Source organism: Capricornis sumatraensis, chromosome 8, assembly GCF_032405125.1.
Source record: "Capricornis sumatraensis isolate serow.1 chromosome 8, serow.2, whole genome shotgun sequence".
In the NCBI taxonomy this organism is placed as follows: domain Eukaryota; kingdom Metazoa; phylum Chordata; class Mammalia; order Artiodactyla; family Bovidae; genus Capricornis; species Capricornis sumatraensis.
In genome coordinates, this window is record NC_091076.1 from 76822295 (window position 1) to 76838874 (window position 16580).

General features: G+C 60.8%; 3 protein-coding genes across 6 annotated transcripts in view; 1 reads left to right on the top strand and 2 right to left on the bottom strand.

The window, feature by feature from the left end:
- Window positions 1-1554: 1554 nt before the first annotated feature.
- Window positions 1555-6018, top strand: CHRNE (cholinergic receptor nicotinic epsilon subunit). Its single transcript, XM_068976723.1, has 12 exons — window positions 1555-1600; window positions 1856-1998; window positions 2113-2157; window positions 2263-2372; window positions 2515-2670; window positions 2967-3067; window positions 3436-3636; window positions 3714-3828; window positions 5099-5213; window positions 5289-5475; window positions 5560-5666; window positions 5783-6018. Exons 1-12 carry the CDS (start codon window positions 1555-1557, stop codon window positions 5930-5932), a joined length of 1476 nt encoding a protein of 491 aa, XP_068832824.1. The 3' UTR covers window positions 5933-6018.
- C8H17orf107 (chromosome 8 C17orf107 homolog) lies at window positions 4133-4913 on the bottom strand. Its single transcript, XM_068976724.1, has 3 exons — window positions 4848-4913; window positions 4517-4717; window positions 4133-4417 (listed from the first exon to the last, which is right to left on the bottom strand). The coding sequence occupies exons 1-3, from the start codon at window positions 4911-4913 to the stop codon at window positions 4133-4135; spliced, it is 552 nt and encodes a 183-aa protein (XP_068832825.1).
- A 574-nt stretch (window positions 6019-6592) lies between the features above and the next one.
- The window catches only part of MINK1 (misshapen like kinase 1), a 46303-nt gene continuing 36315 nt past the window's right edge, over window positions 6593-16580 (bottom strand). Inside the window, exons 12-32 of one of the 4 annotated variants that reach the window (XM_068978769.1) lie at window positions 16305-16518; window positions 14473-14589; window positions 13477-13692; window positions 13139-13312; window positions 12581-12781; window positions 12058-12143; window positions 11793-11903; window positions 11537-11649; window positions 11293-11381; window positions 10780-10943; window positions 10285-10387; window positions 10060-10197; window positions 9763-9871; window positions 9254-9421; window positions 9004-9147; window positions 8704-8838; window positions 8415-8515; window positions 8181-8330; window positions 7937-8096; window positions 7710-7849; window positions 6593-7406 (exon numbers count right to left, since the gene is read on the bottom strand). In XM_068978769.1, the coding sequence (XP_068834870.1) occupies window positions 7323-7406; window positions 7710-7849; window positions 7937-8096; window positions 8181-8330; window positions 8415-8515; window positions 8704-8838; window positions 9004-9147; window positions 9254-9421; window positions 9763-9871; window positions 10060-10197; window positions 10285-10387; window positions 10780-10943; window positions 11293-11381; window positions 11537-11649; window positions 11793-11903; window positions 12058-12143; window positions 12581-12781; window positions 13139-13312; window positions 13477-13692; window positions 14473-14589; window positions 16305-16518 (2917 nt within the window). In that variant the 3' untranslated portion in view covers window positions 6593-7322. Of the gene's footprint in view, window positions 7407-7709; window positions 7850-7936; window positions 8097-8180; window positions 8331-8414; window positions 8516-8703; window positions 8839-9003; window positions 9148-9253; window positions 9422-9762; window positions 9872-10059; window positions 10198-10284; window positions 10391-10779; window positions 10944-11292; window positions 11382-11536; window positions 11650-11792; window positions 11904-12057; window positions 12144-12580; window positions 12842-13138; window positions 13313-13476; window positions 13693-14472; window positions 14590-16304; window positions 16519-16580 lie in introns of all 4 variants that reach the window. The other 3 variants (XM_068978768.1, XM_068978767.1, XM_068978770.1) reach the window with 3 other exon arrangements.

The window sequence follows — 16580 nt, forward strand, 5'->3', positions numbered from 1 at the left end:
GGGATCAACTGGAAAATCCTCTGTTAGTTCCTGAGGCACAGGGACCTGGTCTAGTATCAACAGCTAAGACTCAGCAGGGAACCCAGTTTGGGCCAGATGCCACTCCCCGGCAGAGCAATTTGCCTTGCACGTTATCCCCCATTGACTGTGGGGAATTGTAATAAGGAAGAACCTTTTGTGTTCTGTTATGTTAATCACTAAAGAAACATTGCCTGTAAGCTTAAATTATACATAATGGCCCTTCTCTGGGAACCCTGTCTCTTAGGTAATGAGCATTAAGCTAAAATACCTTTGTTTAGCTCACTGGAAACATCCTGACCAGGCCCACAGGTAAGTGGCTGCAGGAAGGAAGACATTAACACATCCCTTATAGAGTGTGGCTGGAACCAGGACTTGGCCACGTCCCACCCCCCCAAAACCACTTAAATAGAAAAGAAACCTGACTTCTGATTTAGAGAAAATAGTTCATTGAGACACTAGTCCACTGTCTGCTCCATCTGCTGGCTTTCCAAATAAAGTTGCCCAACAACTTGTCTTTTGATTTATTGGCCTGTCATGTGGCAAGCAGCAGGAGTTTGGACTCAGTAACATGACCTGGGCCTGACCTGGAGTCCTCTTTGATACGTTTAGGGCAATGGCAACTGCTTTGCTGTACTGGTGTGAGGCTTCCTACCCCATAAGGAAACACACGGGAAATTTCTTAAAGCAGATTCCTGGCCCCTCCTCTGTGTCATCTTACTAAACTGGGATTCTTTGGCGATGGAGCCTAGGAAACTGCATTTTTAACAAGCATCTCCAGTGATTGATTAGGGTGGTCCAAGGAGATTTAGGATAAGACTGAAATGTGGGTTTTGAATGAGGTGGGGCAGACAGTAACTTTCAGATGTGGCCACAAGGTGGCAACAGAGAGATGGAAAACGGGGATCTCTGTAGGTGACAGAGCTGCAGGTGGGCAGACACTGGGACTGGCTCTGGGAGGAGGTGGGCCCTGTACTGTGGCACCGTCTCTTTTGCCATGTGGAGTTTGTTATTGCAGCCTAATCCCCTGTGGCTGCCTGTCTCATTACCGGATCTTTATGGACACTCTGCTTTTGCCGAACTCTGCTGGTGGAAACTGCGTTTGTGTGACCTTGGCTGGGCTATGGGTGGTGCTGAGTGTAGCAGGCAAGGGATGTCACCTGTGCAGGGCAGCTGACTCAGAGGATGCTAGTGCAGTGTTGAAAGCAGGACCTTCCACACCCCCTCTGCCAGGTCTGTGGTTCCAGGTGTTCTTAAAGGACCTGCCCACCAGCATCAGGCCTGCTCCAGTCATGAGAGGATCGGGGCTGGGGCTGGACAGCTGGCCGAAGCCCAGGCAGAGAAGGCTGGGATGGGGTGGGGGCAGGGAACTCAGGATGGGGCAGCTGCCTCTGGAAGCAGCCAAGATGTCCCTGGCTGCAGTAGGGGTAGTCAGAGCCCGGAACTAACACCCTCCTCCCCCTCACTCATGCACCCTGGCCTGCCCTCTTCGGAGCCTGCCAAAGCTCAGAATAACCTGGGGGACCAGACAGCGAAATGGCAGGGGCTCTGCTCTGCGCCCTGCTCCTCTTGCAGCTCCTCGGTATGGGCCAGGGTCGGGGGAAGAGGTGGGACACCCACGCGCAGGACACTGACATAAAGGGACAGGACAAAGACCGACTGAGATGTAGACAGACATATTTGGTCCCCAGGCACAGTATCACTAGTTCGGGAGGCAGACATGGGAAAATACACAGCCTCAGAGACAGAGAAGCAGAGACCTGTAGACCCGGAGGCAGAGCAGGGCGGCTCCTCAGCCTCTCCCTGTCCTGACCCTGCTGCTTCGCCCCATCCCCAGGCAGAGGTGAGGGGAAGAATGAGGAGCTGCGCCTTTACCACTTCCTCTTCGACAACTATGACCCAGGACGCCGGCCAGTGCAGGAGCCCGAGGACACTGTCACCATCTCCCTCAAAGTCACCCTGACCAATCTCATCTCCCTGGTAAGATACCCGCACCGGTACACGCCATCTCGGAGCCTAAAATCCCACTTCTGGCCCCAAGCTCTCAACTCTCTCCGAAAGCTCTCCCCCATCATCTTCATCTCCCACCCACAGAACGAGAAAGAAGAGACCCTCACCACCAGCGTCTGGATTGGAATCGTGAGTCGAGGCTGGGGAACAGCGTGAGATCTAGGGGACCCTTTTCTCCCAAACACCTCACAGGCAGCGCGGCACACGTCCTTCCGTCCCCTCCCCCGCCCCTAGGACTGGCAAGATTATCGACTCAACTACAGCAAGGGCGACTTTGGGGGCGTAGAAACCCTGCGGGTCCCTTCAGAACTCGTTTGGCTGCCAGAGATTGTGCTGGAAAACAAGTGAGGACCGAGCCAGACTGGAGCGAAGCCGAGGTCTGGGGAGGGGTGGGGGCTGGGCTGGACCTGGTTGGGGCAGGGGTGTTGCTTGGGGGGTGTGGGAGCCGCAGATCTGGGCCAACTCTCGGTTTCCTGGAGCCCACAGTATCGACGGCCAGTTCGGGGTGGCCTACGAGGCCAATGTGCTGGTCTCCGAGGGCGGCTACGTGAGCTGGTTGCCCCCGGCCATCTACCGCAGCACCTGTGCCGTGGAGGTCACCTACTTCCCTTTCGACTGGCAGAACTGCTCGCTCGTTTTCCGGTGGGAAGACTTGTTCGCAGGCCCGGACAATTGAGGGATTAAGGGGTGGGGCCAGGTGCGCAGGGGCGGGGAGACCTCTAACCCGGGGCGGGGCTTTGTGCTGGAGGTGGGGCTAGGCATTAGAAGGAGATAGCGCGCTCTAGCGGATGAGAAGTAGGGGTGGAAACCCAGGCTTGGAGGCGGGGCCTGGGTGATCGGGTGGAGCGTGATTCCCCTGCCAGAACCCAGCTTTCAGCGCGGGGCCTGAGCCCCGGGTCCCAGCCTCTGGGGTCGGGGTCCGGATCCTGGCTCTGCAGCTCCCAGACGTACAATGCCGAAGAGGTGGAGTTTGTCTTTGCGGTGGACGACGAGGGAGAGACCATCAGCAAGATCGATATCGACACTGAGGCCTATACTGGTTAGGCTCCCCTCCTGCTCTGAAAAACCCGCTTCTAGACGTGTCCCGAGAGGGGACTTGCACAGTGGGGTTGCCCTGGGCCCTCGATGCTGGGACTAACTTAGACAGCCCTGCTTTAACTTGAGCCTTCCCTGAAATCATTCTTGATTGTCGGCCTAGTACTCCTTCCTCCCTTGTGGTGGTTCCGTAAGCTCCCTGGGAACGCCCCTTTCTGACCCAATTACCAGTCCACCTGCCCTGGCCCAGATGGCTTTCATCCTCTCCTCGCCTGGAACTGCAGGCCCCCCCACCGTCAGATGTGGGGACGGAGAGCAGAGGAGGGCGCCACATTCCCCGAGAGCCAGCTGACGGCGCCTCCCGTCCCGCAGAGAACGGCGAGTGGGCCATCGACTTCTGCCCCGGGGTGATCCGCCGCCACGACGGTGACTCTCCGGGTGGCCCAGGGGAAACTGACGTCATCTACTCGCTCATTATTCGTCGGAAGCCGCTATTCTACGTTATTAACATCATCGTGCCCTGCGTTCTCATCTCGGGCCTGGTGCTGCTCGCCTACTTCCTGCCCGCGCAGGGTATGGAGTCGCCTAGACCCCAAACCCGGGCCCCCTCCTGGGGGGCGGGGCCTGTCCTCACCAGGCACTCCCTCCAGCCGGCGGCCAGAAATGCACCGTTTCCATCAACGTCCTGCTCGCCCAGACCGTCTTCTTGTTCCTGATTGCCCAGAAAACCCCAGAGACATCTCTGAGCGTGCCGCTGTTGGGCAGGTGAGGGGCGGAGAGGATCCAGGCAGTGGCTACGCGGGGCGTGGCTAGCGTGAAGGGCGGGGCCAGGGGGTCTCAGTGGAGAGGGCAGGGCCAATACCTAAGGACTCCGAGGAGCCTTAACTATATGGTCCCCACCTGGACTTTATTTGGACGTGGGGCAGGGCTGGGATCGTAGTGGGTTCTTCGGTCCCCCGTCCTCTGCAGTGCTGCTGGACGCCAACTTGAGGTCTCCGGAGTATCTCTGCTGGGGGTGGGCCGGCTCAGTGCCACCCAGCCGGGACGCCTCTGGCCCCCAACTCTTCCCTCATCTTGAACTCACCGGTTCCCCAGGGGTTCCGAGGTCCAGCTGGCGTTGCCACTGTTGCAGGAATGAGGCGGACCCCTGTAGATCTCGTCCACACAGGCACAGCCAGGCCCCCTGGAGCAGGAGCCGGGCGCTCGCGCCTGCTGCAGCCCCCACTTGCAGAGCCCCCTGCCCCGCAGCCTGAGCTACCCGGGCCAAGGCTCCACCCGGATCCCCAGCGTCTGGGCCCGGACCAGGGCCGCCGTCTAGTCGCCGTAGCTCCTGCTGCACCCACAGGGCTGAGATCTGTAGAGGGGATACAGAAGTTGGTGGGAATGCAGAGGTCTCTGATCCTCGATCCCCTTCCCCGACTCCCTCCTCTGCACCCCGCCCCCGGCGCCCCACCTCTAACAAGGTGGCCCCGAAGTTCACTACGCTGGCCGCGGCTTCTCTTAGCACTAGCCCCAGGGTGGGCTTCCGGGCAGGCGGGTTCTCCGGCTCTCGAGGCTCCAAGGACTTCGGTTCTCTGAACCTCTGCTCCAGATATTCATGGGCTGCGGCCGCAAGGAGCTCCAGGGAAGACAGAAGCGGGGGCTGGAGGGCCACCTGGAAAGGCACAGGGGCAGCGGGGTCATCGGGACATAGGGCAGAGGTCACCGCGGGGGGGGGGGGGGCGCTGGAAACCTTCCCAGAGCGTCTCCAGGTGCAGCCCTTACGGGTATCCGTGTAGGCGCACCTCCGTGGAGCTGTGGAAGTGGTAGACCCACAGCAGGGTTTCCAGGGAACTGGGGGTCCCCTTCATGGTTGCCACTGGCCGTGCGAGGGCAGGGGGAAAGACCGGGCCGGGGGGCGGACCGTCTGGCCCCGCCATGAGGAGCTGCTCTATGCCTGCGGAGAGGTGCGTTTGTGAGGTCAGAGGACTAGTGGCCTCTCCGTGGCTCGTGGGCAGCGGGGAGGCTGTGACATCACGAACTCTGGGCTCCTCAGGTACCTCATTTTCGTCATGGTGGTTGCCACACTCATTGTCATGAATTGCGTCATCGTGCTCAACGTGTCATTGCGGACGCCCACCACTCACGCCATGTCCCCTCGGCTGCGCCACGTAAGCACCGGGTGGATGGGCTTGGGGCAGGAGGTGGGGCTTCAAGCTAACCTCGCCCCGCCCCGCCCACCCCAGGTGTTGCTGGAGCTGCTGCCTCAGCTCCTGGGCTCCAGCGCGCCCCCTGAGATCCCCCAGGCTGCCTCGCCCCCAAGGCGGGCGTCGTCCCTGGGCCTCCTGCTCCGCGCGGAGGAGCTGATACTGAAAAAGCCGCGGAGCGAACTCGTATTTGAGCAGCAGAGGCACCGGCACGGAACCTGGACCGGTGAGCGGACTAGCCCGAGGGGGCCAAGGGGGGCGCCTTCAAGGGCGAGGCTCTTGATCACCCACCCCGGGTCGCCCCCACCAGCTACCCTCTGCCAGAACCTGGGCGCTGCCGCCCCCGAGATCCGCTGCTGTGTGGATGCCGTGAACTTCGTGGCTTCAAGCACGCGGGACCAGGAAGCCACTGGCGAGGTGGGGCCGGAGCACCGAGGTGGGGTGGAGCGCTGGGGGGCCTCGCCATCCCAGACTCTTGCGCAGCTGGCTCCTGCAGCTTTTAGGGACTCAATTTGTGCCCACCCCTTCCCCAGGAGGTGTCCGATTGGGTGCGCATGGGGAAGGCCCTTGACAGCATCTGCTTCTGGGCCGCTCTGGTGCTCTTCCTCGTGGGCTCCAGCCTCATCTTCCTCGGGGCCTACTTCAACAGAGTGCCCCCGCTGCCCTACCCGCCGTGTATGTAGACCTGAGGCCACAGCCACACCAAGAATTCCCACCCGTCTCCAGGAGGATATTTGAAAAACACCTTGCTACCACTGCTTTATTACTATCCTTTCCCACTGCCAATGATAAATCTGTATTCAACTTCACAAGGAGTCATTGTGTGCACATGTGTGGGTTTGGCCACCTGGCTGGCATCAGAAAGTGCTGCAGATGGTGCAGGCAGTCTCCCGCATGTCAACCCTCCAGAAAGCAAGAAACACTCTCACTTCAGTCTTCCTGCCCTCCCAGTTTTTCTTGGGCCCCAGTCCCATGTGATCCTCTAGCCCTGTGAGCCTCTCAGAGGCTAAACAGGAGAGACCCGTTTGCAACACTTGCACATCGAGAAGCTGAAGCCAGGCACCTCTGTGGTCTGGCCAGGCAGGAGTGGGTAGGAACCAAATGGTCCCAGCTCAAGGTCCACAGGTTTAAGGCTGAGGATGCCTGGGCCTTCCCTTAGTTGTTTCTTGTAGGTTCTCTTAGCCCAGCACTGCCCATCCACCCCCTCTCCACTAAGACTCAGGGACTGCAGATTCCCACCCCCTTCATCCCAGCCATGTTGGTGGGCCCTGGCTAGAACCCGGGATGATGAGAGAAAACAGAGTAACCTAGGTCCTGAAGTGGTAGGAGCTGGTTGAATTGTCTTTATTAACAAACGAGATCTCCAAGGCCACTACATTGAGGAGGGAGGGGGCGGGCTACTTGCTGCTCACACTATATACAGATGCAAGCAAGGGGGGGAGAGGGTGAGAGCTCCCTGCTCCCCCCTCCACCGGGGAAGGGCAGAGGCTAGAAGAGATGGGGATTGTAAAGGGGTAAATGTTTTGGCTGGCGGGATTCTCCCCTCCATTCCCTGGGGTTTGGGGGGAGGGTAATCATTAAAGTGCTTTCAGAAAATGAGGAAATGGTCCCTGCCCCTGGAGTGGCTGGTGACCCCCCTAAAACCTAGGGCCCAGTGACCCCCCCCAGGGTCTGGTACATTCAAGGGGGGAGCCGGCTCCCCTGACGTGCAAATGATGGGGCCCAGGGCCCTGCCAAGTCAGCAGCAGTGGGGTATGGGGTCCAAGCCCCAAGCACTCTCCTTGTAAGTGGAGAAAGGGGGGTGGGGCTAGGCCCACTCAGTTCCTGGTAAGGGGAAGCTGTGCCTCTCCCTGGAAGTTGGGACAGGCACAGTTTAGGGGAGGGAAAATGTTGGGGAAGAGGATGGTCACGTGATCACAAAAGCATCAGGGGTCAGAAGTCACGTTCCCAGCAGGCTCCAGTGAATCAAACCAGTAAAAGCAAAAGCCCAGGGAGGGAAGAGAAGGGCGGCCCGGGGAGTCTGGCTGTGGGGGGTGAGCTGGTCCACAGAGGCCAGCCCAGCCCAGGGCCCCGTCACCAGTTCATGATGCAGTTACGGTTCAAGGTCATGAAGTAAACTTGGCTGCTGCCCCCGGAGCGGACCGAGGCGAAAAATACCTGGGTGGGGAGGAGAAGAAGTCACCAGGGTGAGTGGGGCAGCCAAGGTGGAGGTGCCTCAGTTAACTGGGAGAAGGGAGAAACTGCAGGATTTAGTCCCGCAGAGTGCCCCCATTCCCTTCCAAAAGGCAGGAACATGTGGCATGAAGGAGCCCAGACTTCTTAGAGACTGAAGGTGGGGGAAGGGCAGGCTGCCTCTCAGGAAGACCTATAACCACCCCTCCCCCAGCTCTGCCCAGGCCCAGGTAGGGGTGGGGATGGGGCCCACACTGTGCAGGAGCCTGGGCAGCTTATCATTCCCACCTTGTCATTCCGCTCACACAGGAACTTGAGCCTCTGGGCTCGTTTGTGCATGAAGACCCCATCCAGGTGGCCTGTCTCCACAGAGCGGATCTCAATGGCTTTCTCTCCCCAGCCCATGATCTGGTTGGAGCAGATGTAGGCTGGGTGGGGAGCAGAGAGGGGTGATAAGTGGGCTACAGCCCGGCTGGCTTGAAGACACAGGCCAGGGGGGCAGGCCCCTCACTCACCCACAGAGGTGGGCATCTCTCCCCACTGCAGCACCACGTCCTTGATGATCCGGCCGTACGTGTTGACATAGACGCCCTCATCCTCGTAGCACAGCAGCATCTCCATGCCGTCCGTGTTGGGGAGGAAGATGATGGCGTGGGGCGTGATCTGGCTCTGGATCTGGGGAGGAGAAAGAGGGTGGGAGGCCCCAAGGCTCGGCCCAAGCTGGGGGCCCCACTCTGCCCGCAGCCCTGCCAAGCTTACATGCACAGGGATGTAGATGTCGTAGCTGTTCCCCGAGTCCACATCCACAGCGTGGAAGCCGGCGCTGGAGCCATAGATGACCTTGAGCCGCTGGCCCTCCTCTACGGTCAGGTCCACCAGTAGAGGGCGGTGCGGGAGGTCAGCAAAGGACTGGGGGGGGGGAGAAAGGGCTCAGGGGATGTGGGCAGAGGAGCCAGACCTTGGACCAGTGATGGAAGTTGAGGCTTGGGTTACCTTGAAAGCCATGAATTTGTGGTAAGGTTTGGGGGCCCAGGCATACACCTCCACAGAGTTCTTCAGGGCGATGACCAGGAACTTGATGCGTTCGTATTTCACTAGGGGCAGGAAAAGGGGGGATGCAGGCGCTTCCCTGCTTGGGCTGCAGCCCCTCCCCCGGGTCTGTCTACATCCCCAACTGCAGGCCCCCCCATCTCTGGCCTTCAAGGCTCTCAGCCCAGGACCCCGTCTCTTTCTCTCTTCTCATAAACAAATGTGCCCTGCCGCTGTGTTGTGACCTCCTCACCCACGCGGTAGTGCCCGCAGCCCTCCATGTCCCCCACAGTGGTCCAGCCTTGCTTCTTCTCCACTTCCGGATCATTGTGCAGAATCTTGTTCCGGAGCCAGGACAGGTAATACACCCGCAGTTTGTTCCTTTTCCCTGAGGAACAGAGAACCCTCGCTGGAGGCCCAGCTTCCACTTCCCCACCATCCCGTGTGGACCTCGAGGGGTGAGAAAGTGGGGGCCCCATCTTCCAGTTCCTGTCCTGGGGCAGCCCTCCCCTCAGGCACTTAGCCCTCCTCCTGGCCACCGCCTCCCCCCAACCTGAGATGGTGATGAGCAAGTTGAGTCCCTCCAGCACGTCCATCTGCTGGAAGCGCCGCCGCCCGATGAGTCCATACACCTTGCCCTGCCCGCTGCGGTCCAGCAGCATCAGCCCGTTCTCCGTGCCCACCAGCAGGTTGACCCCTGCAAGAGGAGCCCTTGGGCAGATGAGAGGCAGAGCCAGGCCCTCGCCTGACCAGGAGCACGGGGGCACACCAGGCCCCTCTTTTCCTTCCCCACCCTGGCTTACCCCAAAGGGCTGCACAGAGGATCTCGGAATTGAACCGCTTCTTGTACTTCCGAATCTCGGGGGTTTCGCTGTGGGCCCGGGTGTTGGTGGGGTTCACGTTGACCACAGAGCCTTTCCTCACGTCGTACTGTAGCTGATCGAGCCGACTGCCCTCTCCACCCACCAGGGCTGCGGGAGGAGGAGAGGAGAAGGGAGTGGGCTGAGTCCTGTCACTCTGTCTCACTGTATCCCACGCTCCAGGATACTCCAAACCAAAGGGAAAGACTAGGGAATGGACCAGGTGCCTGGAGGAGTCTACACAGGGCCAGAAGGCCTGGCAAAGCCCTCGCTCCCTCATGCAGGTCCCTGGGTCACCTCTGAGCATTCTGCCCCGCCTTGAGTCAATGCGGCCCCAGAAACCCTTACTGCCTTCGAGCCAGGGCAGGTGCGGGCCACAGGGGAGGCTGTGAGCACTCAGTGAAGCCTGTCATTAGAGGCCACCCGACCCCTCCCCAGGCCTCCTGTCTCACCTGTAATGGGAATGGTGTCCCCACTGCCTCCGGGCTGGTAGATCCCCAGGTCCACAAACATCGTAAACGAGCTCTTGCCGGGTGCTTTTACCAGCCCACGAGACTGGTACTGTGGGGTGAGGGTGGCAGTGAGGCAAACATGCCAGACCCCAACCTGGGTCCACCCCTCCTGTTGCACCCTGGCCAACCAGCTCCCAGGGCTCCCCCTTGCCGACCACAGTGCCCCAGCGCCCCTGGGCCTCCTGTCCATGGCCAGTGACCTCCTCTCGCCCCACGGAGCCACCTCCACCCACTTACGTCACTGCCTCCATCCTTCAAGGGGGGGCTTTGACCTTTGCTGCTCTCAGTGGGCGAGTGGCTGGGCTGGACCACATCTGGCAGGTTTGTGTAGCCATTGCTGTCGGCGTGCAGCAGGCTGCGCTCCTCCTCGGGGGTCTAAAGGAACAAAGGGAAGGGGGCCAGTGCTGGGGCCGAGGAGGGGCAGGGCAGGCTGGAGCAGAACGGGAGAGGAGGGGTACTCACTCGCTGGACCACCATGGTGCCACCCCCGTACGGGGTCTGGGGCCCGGCTATCTCCTCCACGTCGTGGACCACCATGGTGCTGACGCTGTCTGTGTCTCCATCGCTGCTATGGAGACAGGAAGGTCAGGAGGCCCTCCGGGGCCTGCCTGTCACCCAAGTGCCACCTGAGTGCCACAGGGAGCCGGGGCACGGGCACCTGCAGTGTCTGCTGGCACCCAGCAGCTCCCGCCCCACACTGGGGGAGCGCTGGCTGTCCTGAAGAGGCGCTCATCTCACAGGACAGTGCAGGACAGCAGGGCACACCAGCCCCCAGGCCTGTATCCCGTTCTCTACGGAAGGGTAGGAAGAACCGGCCGGCAATGACAGCCGAGGCCCCATAGCAGCTCTGGGATGGGAACTGCTTTCCCTCAAACTTGACCCAACACCCCCTCCCTCAGCACCTGTCTCTCAGGCGCCTCTGGCAGGGATGTGCCCCTGCCCTGGGCGCCCCCATACCGGGCCCCAGGGGCGTCTCTGCTCCCCTCTGACGGCTCGCCATTGCTCTCCTCTTCCTCATCCTCGCTGCTCTCCACCTCCTCGCTGGACGACGAGTAGTCCATGGCCTTCTTGGGAGGCCGGGGGGCCTCGTCCAGGGTCCGCTCTTTCAGTAGGACGAAATCCTGCGGGGGAGGAGCTGCGTGAGGCGGGGAGGCAGGGGTGCCGCGGAGGCCGGAGAAAGGCAGGGAACAGGAGGGGCTGCCCGCGGCCCTGCTCACTAACCTCACCAATGGCTCGCTTATAGCTCTGGGAAGGGCCGCGGGGGAAGAAGGGCAGCCAGGAGGAGGCAGGAGAGAGGTTAAGAAAGGTTAGTAACTGGGAAGGGCCACCCTGTTAGCCCACAGACCCTCCAGCCTCAGACTAATGATGGCCCTGCCCCTGGCGCCCAGCTCTCTGGGGCTCCAGAGGCTCCACAGTGGCCCCCAGGTCCCAAACCATGAGAAGACGGGAGGGGGCCACCTGATGACTTACTGCGGGCCGGCCTGGCCGCGAGCGGTGGTCATCGGGCTTGGCTTTGTTTCCAGGGGAGAGCACAGGGGAGTTGTCCAGTTTGGAGGAGGCTAGATGTGGCAGGGTGGGGGAGAAAGGAGGTGACTGACACCGGCGTAGGGTGGTCTGGCCTCAAGTCCAGCCTGGTAACGACGCTGCCCAGTCCAGAGCTGCCAAAGGTGGGGTCCACCCTGGGGAGACTGACCCCGGGGCTGGGCTCACGTACCTCCCACCCGGTTCCGCTCCAGCGAGCCGGCTTGCGGGAGGTGCCCGTGAGAGGCCGGGAGGACGCTGTCTGAGCGCTCCCAGCCGGGGTCGCTCCTCCTGAGGTCGGGGTTACTGTGGGAGGGGCGGAGGCAGGGTCAGGGCGAGGGGGTGTCCGCGCCCCGGGAGGCTGAGCTGCACCGCAGAGGAAGCCGTCACCAGGGGGGACGGGTGGCAGAAGTGAAGGTGGGAGGGAGCAGGGGGGACAGCTCCATTACCTACAGGCGTTGGGCGGGCCGGGGGGCGGAGCGGGGGGCCCTGGAGGCTTGGGGCTGCCCCGCTCTGCCCGCCTTTGCAGATAGATTTGCCAGGCGGAGTTGCTGCGAGGTCTGTGGAGGGAGCACAGGGTGCCGGGGCGGGGCGGGGCGGGGGCTGAGGTGACTGGGGCGGGGCTCGCCCACCCCTAAGTGGGCAACCTGGCACACTGCCCTCTGCCGCCCGCCCCGAGCCCTAGGCTGCCACCCGCCCCCAGCCAGGTGTTACCTAGCACGGACCGCCTGCGCTGGCCGGGACCCTCCGGCCCCACTGGTGTTAAGGGCAGTGGCGATTGATGAGGTCCTCTGAGGCACCTGAGGAGGGAAGGAAGGGGTCAGGGCTCCGTGACGGCACGGCAGACACCAGGCCCCTCTTAGAGACCCTGGAAGGGGCGCCCCCCACCGTGATGGAGAAGCAGACCTAGGTTGGGGAAGCTGATGATCTCTGTCCAAGGTTCATGAGCGGGGGAGACAGCAGAGCTGGGATCTGGCCAGCAAGTCTGTCCCTGGTGCTCCCTGAACCCCGGGGGCCTCTTCTGCTCCCACACACACCATGGAATCACCTGGACACACTCGCATGCCGGCCTGCCTACCAGACATCAGGGTGACCCCTGCGGGATCGGCCAGGCCGGACTCCTTACCCTTCCATTCCCTCCAGACACCCAAGCTTGCGTCCACCTTGCCTGCTGACCACTCCCACTCTATCCCCCCAATTTCTCTGCCCTCTTCCGGCTCTGCAAGGCTGCCCTTACCTTTGGAGGGGCCTCATTATCAGGCCGGACCCAGGCTGGGGGGTTCGGGCTGGGGCCAGGCCCTTCGGAAGTGGGGTCTGAGTTCTGCCGGATGACAGCTCCTCGGGCACTCGGCGTGGCGGTGGGTGCGGGCACGGCGGGGTCGGGGTCGTGGGAGGCGGGGAAGGCAGCCAGGTTTCGGGTGGGTTGGTCCTGCAGGGACTGGGAGCGGGGTACAGGCGCTGCATATGGCTTCAGTGGGACCCGGTGTGCCACCAGGCTCTGCGGGGAGAGACCAGGGAGGGTGGGCCGCCTGCTCTGTGGCACGCCCCCACCTGGGAGCTGGGGCCTGGGCAGGGAGGAAGGGGCAGGACAAGCCTCTGAGTTCCAACTATCCATCGAAAGGGGCTCCTGAAGCCCAAGAACAGGTAAGACAGAGAGACAGACATGTGCCTGTCTCTGCCCGCAAGTCCTGAGGTCTGTGCCCCCTGGCTCTGGGCATGTGCATGTATGTGTACACACAAGGCACCCCCCCACCCCCAAATCTGTGTGTGAAGACAGGAACAGGGAGAGACTCACCTTGTGCGGTCCCTCCTGGGGCTCTACCGGCCTCTGCATAGGAGGAGTTTGGGAAAGGGGTCCTGGGGGCCCGGGGGAGGCCTGGGGGACGGGGGGCTCAGGCCCTGCGCTGCCTGGCTTGCTCTTGGCCAAGGGAGAGTTCTGCTGTTTGTTCATCCTTGTTCTCTCTTCCACCTGTGAGGCGACAGGACGCCAAGCAGGACGGCTTCTGTCCTGTTCTCAAGTCATGTCCCAACCTCTCCAGCACCGCCCAGACGCACTGCCTGCCCTTTGCCCTCCCCAGGGCCTCCCGCGTGAAATGATGGAGTCTTAAAGACAGCACAGGAGGCGCTGAGTACCTCTCGGGCCCAGGCTGGCTTGTCGGCAGGGTTGACGCCCCGACCGTAGTGATACAGGGGCTTCCGGTCCCCGGGCAGGATCTGCTGCTGTTTCTGAAGCTGCTGCTGCTGCTGCTGCTGCTGCTGCAGGGACTTGAGGTAGGCATGCTCCTGCTGCAGCTGCCTCTGCAGGCGCTCGGACTGCCGTTGCTCCTCCAGCTGCTTCCGCTTGTATTCCTGGGCCCAAGTGTAGGGAGAGAGGGCTCAGCAGGGTGGACCCTGGAAGCCAGAGCAGGCACGCCCTTGCTCTCTTCCGACTGCCTAGAGAGGAGAGGTCTCTTCCCTTGATGCCCGGGTGACCCCTTCCCCTGAAGTGCTCCCGTCCCACTGCGGCGGAGATGCTCTGAATGCGTGTCTTCCCAGGGGAAGCTGGGGACCCCATTACCAGCAGCAGGGCCTGTTCCTGGAGCAGCTGTTGCTGAAGGATCTCGAGCTGTCGCTGCTCCTCCTCTAGCCTGTGACGGATATACTCCTGGGGGGCGGGGTGGGGGGCAGAGGGCAGGGAGAGAGGGAGAGGCGGGGGGGTGGGGGGCAGCAGCGGCGGCGAAGGAGTTGGAGGATGGGGTCAGCGGGGTGAGGATGAGGAGGAGGCCGAGGTGGGGGGTGGGGGAGAGTAAGAGAGAGGCCAGGGTGGGATGAGCCCCACGGAGGCAGGGAATGAGGGGCACACCGGGGCGGAGGCCCCATGAGGGAAGGTGCAGGGGGCAGGAGTCAGGGTGGGAGGCAAAGAGATGGGGAATGAAGGCACAGAGACAGGAGGAGGGCAGGGAGCCGGGGTGGGGGGTTGAGGGGTGGGAGAAAACAGAGAGAGAGAGTGAAGCTGGAAAAGATAGGAGGAATTCCAGGGGAGGGAGAGAAGGGGAAGGGGCCTGGGGAGCAGGGCAGGCAGGCGGCAGGAGCAGGAGGGGAGGCCAGGGTGGGAAGGGGTGAGTCCGGTGTGCACTGGGGGCGCTGTACCTGCTCGCGCTCCGCCTGCCGCCGCTCCTCCTCCCGCCGCAGAGCCTGCATGTCCTCCAGCCGCCGCTGCTGCTCCTTCTCCTGCAGCTTCCGCTGCTCCCGCTCCCGCCGCTGTTGCTGCAGGCGAGGGGACAGGCAGCCTGAAGGACCACAGCAGACCCAGGGCAGCACTGCACGCGGAAGCAGGGACCCACCTCAGCCCACTTCTGTCCCTCCTGGGCTAGGCTCCATCTCGTTGGGGATGGTGGTGAGAGCGGGTGGCTTCAACTTGCTTCTACAAACCTACCTACCCTCACACCAGAGCCCACAGGGGCCTGGCTCGGGAGGAGCTGCTGTCTAAATGGCTGTGGGCTTGGGATGGGAGCTGCCAAGAGGAGGGGGCCTAATTGGATAAAACCGTCCCCTATCCATTCCGTCACCAAACAGACAAAACCGAGTCCACAACAGTGTCCCCCATGTCCCAGCTACCAGCCTCTCAAATGAACCCTAACGGCCAAAGGGAGTGGGCTGCAGTGGCAGCCTTCAGCCACAAGAGGGCACCAGGTGCCCGTACACAGAAATGTGACTTAGTAAGGGACCCTGGGCAACATCAGTAGCCCAGGTCACATTCACTTAATAACTTTCACAATCTTCCTGCCAAAAAATAAATAAATAAAAGAAGGAAAGAAAGAAAGAGCACAAGCCCTAAAGATACATCAGGCCTTCTCCAGGAAACACCTTGGTAGACAGATTTTGGTTACTCTGATACCTGAAAGCCGTATTTATTAATAATAATTTGTACTAGGCTCTCTTGAGCAGCCTTTCTTGAAAATTATTTTTCGTTCAATGAAGACAGGGGCCCACTTTGGGGAGCAGAACACAGGCAGTGTGGAGGCTTCCGCCTATCTCCTGCTGCTTGAAAGTCACTCAGTCGTGTTCAACTCTGTGACCCCATGGACTAAACAGTCCCTGGAATTCTCCAGGCCAGAATACTGGAGTGGGTAGCCTATCCCTTCTCCAGGGGATCTTCCCGACCCAGGAATCAAACCAGGGTCTCCTGCATTGCAGGTGGATTCTTTATCAACTGAGCTATCAGGGAAGCCTACTGCTTAGATAACTTTTAAATTAAGCTCAGCCCTCCATGAACTTTGGATCATGTAATTATTTCAACAAAAACCCCATCATTTAAGGCAAAATTTTAACCAATCTATAACGTCTCTTCTTCCTCACCATGCCCCCTGCAAAATAAATACCTTTATACACATATACAAAGTATTTTTTAAACTGGGATTTAAAAAACTGCAGCTACTTAAAAATAAGATTCTCTATTAATTAAAATTAATTTCTGCCATCCACCTCCAATTAGTGCGCTGGACAAGCTTGTAGGAAGCAAATCTAAGCCCCAACAACTGTAAGTAAAAGGAGGGCCTTTCGAGGGATCTTATTTACCGACAGACGGGGCACCTGCTGGAGGGACAAGTGCCCAGGACATGGAGGGGTTTGAGCAGAGACCCTCAGCCTCCTCGGGTCGGAAGGGAAACAGAGCAGGCAAACCCCAGAGCTGAGGTTTACATACAGACACGAGGAAGGGGAGACAGTGGCTTTTTGGAAAACTCCGCTCTGAAGGGATGCTGAGGGTACCACCAACCCACACTGGGCTGGTGGGTGCCTTAGGGGCCCCTCAGAGAGGACAGAGCCCTTCCCTGCAAGTCTGAAGGCGGGAGGCTAGCCCCCCTCGCTCCCTCTTCTTCATGTTGTCCTAAGCGCACCAGCAGACCAGCAGTGGCACCAGGACCTGGTCGGGTCAGGCCCTTCCAGAAGGACCCGCCCCTCGACGTGCCCCGCCCCCACACCTCCTCAACCCGCCGCCGCTCCTCCTTCTGCTCCTCAATGCGCCGCTGGCGCTGGTGCAGGAGGTGTTTGATGTGCGCCTCCGGGTCTCGCTGTTGCTGCTGCTGCAGCTGCTGCTGCTGCTGCTTTAAAGCCTCTGAGTTGCTCTTGTTCTCCTGCTGGAGCCGGAGGAATTCCCGGCGGAGGGTCGACTCCCCCGGCACGTTCATGATGGAGCTGGGCAAGATGGTACATGGGAGTATCGGGGTCAGAAGCCACCCTCCCCTCTGGGAGCCCTA

Coding starts and splice junctions, on each gene's coding strand:
- CHRNE (XM_068976723.1), top strand. CDS start 1,555: ATGGCAGGGGCTCTGCTCTGCGCCCTGCTCCTCTTGCAGCTCCTCG. Junction 1,601..1,855: donor GCTCCTCTTGCAGCTCCTCG/GTATGGGCCAGG, acceptor CCCCATCCCCAG/GCAGAGGTGAGGGGAAGAAT. Junction 1,999..2,112: donor TGACCAATCTCATCTCCCTG/GTAAGATACCCG, acceptor TCCCACCCACAG/AACGAGAAAGAAGAGACCCT.
- C8H17orf107 (XM_068976724.1), bottom strand. CDS start 4,913: ATGAAGGGGACCCCCAGTTCCCTGGAAACCCTGCTGTGGGTCTACCAC. Junction 4,718..4,847: donor ACTTCCACAGCTCCACGGAG/GTGCGCCTACAC, acceptor GTGCCTTTCCAG/GTGGCCCTCCAGCCCCCGCT. Junction 4,418..4,516: donor TCGGGGCCACCTTGTTAGAG/GTGGGGCGCCGG, acceptor TCCCCTCTACAG/ATCTCAGCCCTGTGGGTGCA.